The 3,012-nt window shown below is 43.5% G+C and overlaps 1 protein-coding gene across 1 annotated transcript; it reads left to right on the top strand.

The window, feature by feature from the left end:
* Positions 1 to 249: 249 nt before the first annotated feature.
* Positions 250 to 606, top strand: LOC120084057. Its single transcript, XM_039039958.1, has one exon. The coding sequence runs from the start codon at positions 250 to 252 to the stop codon at positions 604 to 606; it is 357 nt and encodes a 118-aa protein (XP_038895886.1).
* Positions 607 to 3,012: the final 2,406 nt, after the last annotated feature.

Genomic DNA, 3,012 nt, shown 5'->3' with positions numbered 1-3,012 from the left:
GACTCCCACTTGCATTTGGCAGAGTTTGCTTATAATAATAGCTATCAGGCTACCATTGGCATGTCACTGTTTGAAGCTCTTTACGGTAGAGGTTGTAGGTCTCTTGTTTACTGGGGAGAGATTGGGGAGAGGAAACTGGTGGGAACTGAGTTAGTGGAGTTGACGAATGAAGCCATGTAGAAGATTAGAGCAAGAATGCTAGCATCGCAAAGTAGACAGAAAAGTTACGTGGATGTTGGGTGTAAAGATATGGAGTTCGAGGCAGGTAAGAAAGTGTTCCTGAAAGTGGCGCCGATGAAGGGTGTCCTGAGATTCGGGAAGAAGGGTAAGCTAAGTCCGGATTTTATAAGGCCATTCAAGATCTTGGAGCGAGTCAGCTCTGTGGCTTACCGTTTGGCCTTTCCACCATCTCTCTCTATAGTCCATAATGTCTTTCATGTCTCCATGCTGAGGAAGTATTTAATGGACCCGTCTCATGTGGTGGACTTTGAGCCCTTGCAGCTGAATGAAAACTTGAGTTACGAGGAGAAGCTTGCGCAAATTGTGGCCAGGGAGGTGAAAGTTTTGCACAACAAGGAGGTGCCACTGGTGAAGGTTCTGTGGTAGAACCATCAGTTTGAGGAAGCAACTTGGGAGCGAGAGAATGAGATGAGAGCACTGCATCCAGAGCTCTTCCAAGATTAGAACTTTTGAAGACGAAAGTTTATTAAGGGGGAAAGAGTGTGACGCCCCAAAGATTTATACATATATATGTTTAAAAATTTAAAACAAAAAATAGGGTTAATAATTAAATTAAGGAAAGAGAAGAGGAATTAGGGTTATAAATGAGGGTTTAGGGAACCTCGATTTGCATGCAAGAAAGAAAAAAAATCCTCTTTCTTTTTTCTTTTCTTCTTCCTCCTTCCAGCCCACATGCAGACCCCCTTCATTGTACCTTTTCGCCTCAGCCCAGCACGCCTCGTTGTTGTCAGTCGTCGCTGCCCTCCATGGTTTTTTTTTCTCTTCTTTTTCGGCCGACCTCCTGCTTTCAGCCGTGCTCGTCTTCGCCGTCGACCAAGCCTGAAGCCGCTGAAGTCGCGATCCTACTGTGCTCTCACTGGTCTGTCGACCCGAAACGACGATCGAACAACCAAAGTTGTGACTTGAAGTCGCGTCTCTCTCTCTCTCGGTCGCCCCGTTCTCTCTGTCCGCTGTCACCGGTCTAAATCCAAGCGCCGTCCGTCAGCTGTCTCTTATACACATCTAGATGTGTATAAGAGACAGTTGAAGTCGCGTCTCTCTCTCTCTCGGTCGCCCCGTTCTCTCTGTCCGCTGTCACCGGTCTAAATCCAAGCGCCGTCCGTCAGTCTTGGCACGGCCGGTTCTGGTTGCCGTCGAATCGCGTTGGTTCTGTCCGATCTGTCTGTTGGGGTAAGTTTCGGTTCCCTTTTTGGCAGCCCATCATCATTTGGGATTCTTGGGCCTAAGCTAATGTTCACCCATGGAATTTGTGGTTGGTTTCAGGAACGTGTGGCGGTGAAGGAAGTTTTTTAGCAGAGTAAGGGTTTGTTTTGGGATAATTCGTTATCCTGAGGTAAGTGGTTTACTGTCGGTATTGCCCTAAGATCTTGATAAGCCTACTGGCCAGAAGGAAAAATTCTTATGTCACTGCATGTATGAGTAAAATGTGCTAAAGTTTGATGTATGGGGAACTGTGTTGAAGTTTGATGTATAGGTAACTGTGATAAAGTTCGATGCTGATTCATGGCCTTAATTGTATACTTATGTCCATTTGAGATTTTAGTGACTATTAGTGTTGCCATTGGGCTATGCATATCGCATGTTGTGAGCTTTCGAGCCCACACCCTATGCTTATGTACGGTGTCCTTTTTGGGATCACCATTTGTGTTTATGTCTGTGACCTTTGGTGTCATTACCTATGAAAACGTGTCTTCGAGTTCGCCCCTTATGCCTATGCCTACGCCTACGCCTATGATGCCTTTATGCACTTTGGTCCAATGGAAAGACTAACAGATCATTGAGTGGGCCCAGTAGTGGGCCGTTTACTGAGTATACTTTTATACTCACCCTTTTCTTTTCCCATTTTTTAGGTAAGGGTAATGATAACCGACGCGTGACAAGAGAGATCCGTGACCTAGCCATTAGGACGATTAATGCATTGTGAATATGATGAAATATATTGCATGGTGGTGTATGCATTATGCATGCAATTTTTCCTAGCGAGATCCAAGTATAAATCCTACTAGGTTGCCTGGTAAGCCCAAGGTCGAACATAGGGACTATGTAGATAATATGCGACAGTGATTTCAGATTTTCTTTGCGGTGACAAATAAAATAATGAGTTGGTTGGTATGTTTGTTTAGGGTATAGATTCTATGCGGCGGAATTGAGAAAAGAGTTAATAACACAAAAGTTACAATGAATATGTGGGGGAATGAGTTGAGAAGGGATTTAGCTAACACTTCCTAAGATTGCGTTCATGTTATGTGATCATGTTACACACATACAATAATAAGTCATCTCTCAATGCAAATGTTATAGCTCCTAGTTTAGGATGCATGCGATGTATGTGATGATGTCTATAGGACTTATGCCTAAGCCTCTACTCTTGTTCATGCGATGATGAATGACACACACATACACAAGGCGACCGCATACTACCATAACCTATTTCTAGGGGCATGTGATGCATGTTAGCAAACAGAACTTATCTCTAAGTCTCTATCTCTTGCTTATGCGGTTCTAATCTTGCTTTCTCAAGTCTAGATTCTAATCTCGCTCTCTCCAGTCTAGGTTCTTTCTTTAGACTCTCTCTCGAGTAGCTCTAAAGGGATGATGGACGCATACATAAGACAAGATGATCGCATAAAATGAAGATCTTAGGTCATGCTAGCTAAGTACTTCTCAAGCCATTCGGAAGTTTAGTTACTCATGCGTAATGTAAAGAGAGTGAACAGATGTAGAGATGCAAGTTTCATTCTATAAATGAAATCAGAATATAGAATGACAATG

This window comes from Benincasa hispida, chromosome 8 (genome assembly GCF_009727055.1).
Source record: "Benincasa hispida cultivar B227 chromosome 8, ASM972705v1, whole genome shotgun sequence".
In the NCBI taxonomy this organism is placed as follows: domain Eukaryota; kingdom Viridiplantae; phylum Streptophyta; class Magnoliopsida; order Cucurbitales; family Cucurbitaceae; genus Benincasa; species Benincasa hispida.
This window is presented reverse-complemented; position numbering and strand designations above follow the sequence as displayed.

Excerpts from the sequence above, each read along its gene's own strand:
- LOC120084057 (XM_039039958.1), top strand. The coding sequence starts at position 250 with ATGGAGTTCGAGGCAGGTAAGAAAGTGTTCCTGAAAGTGGCGCCGATG.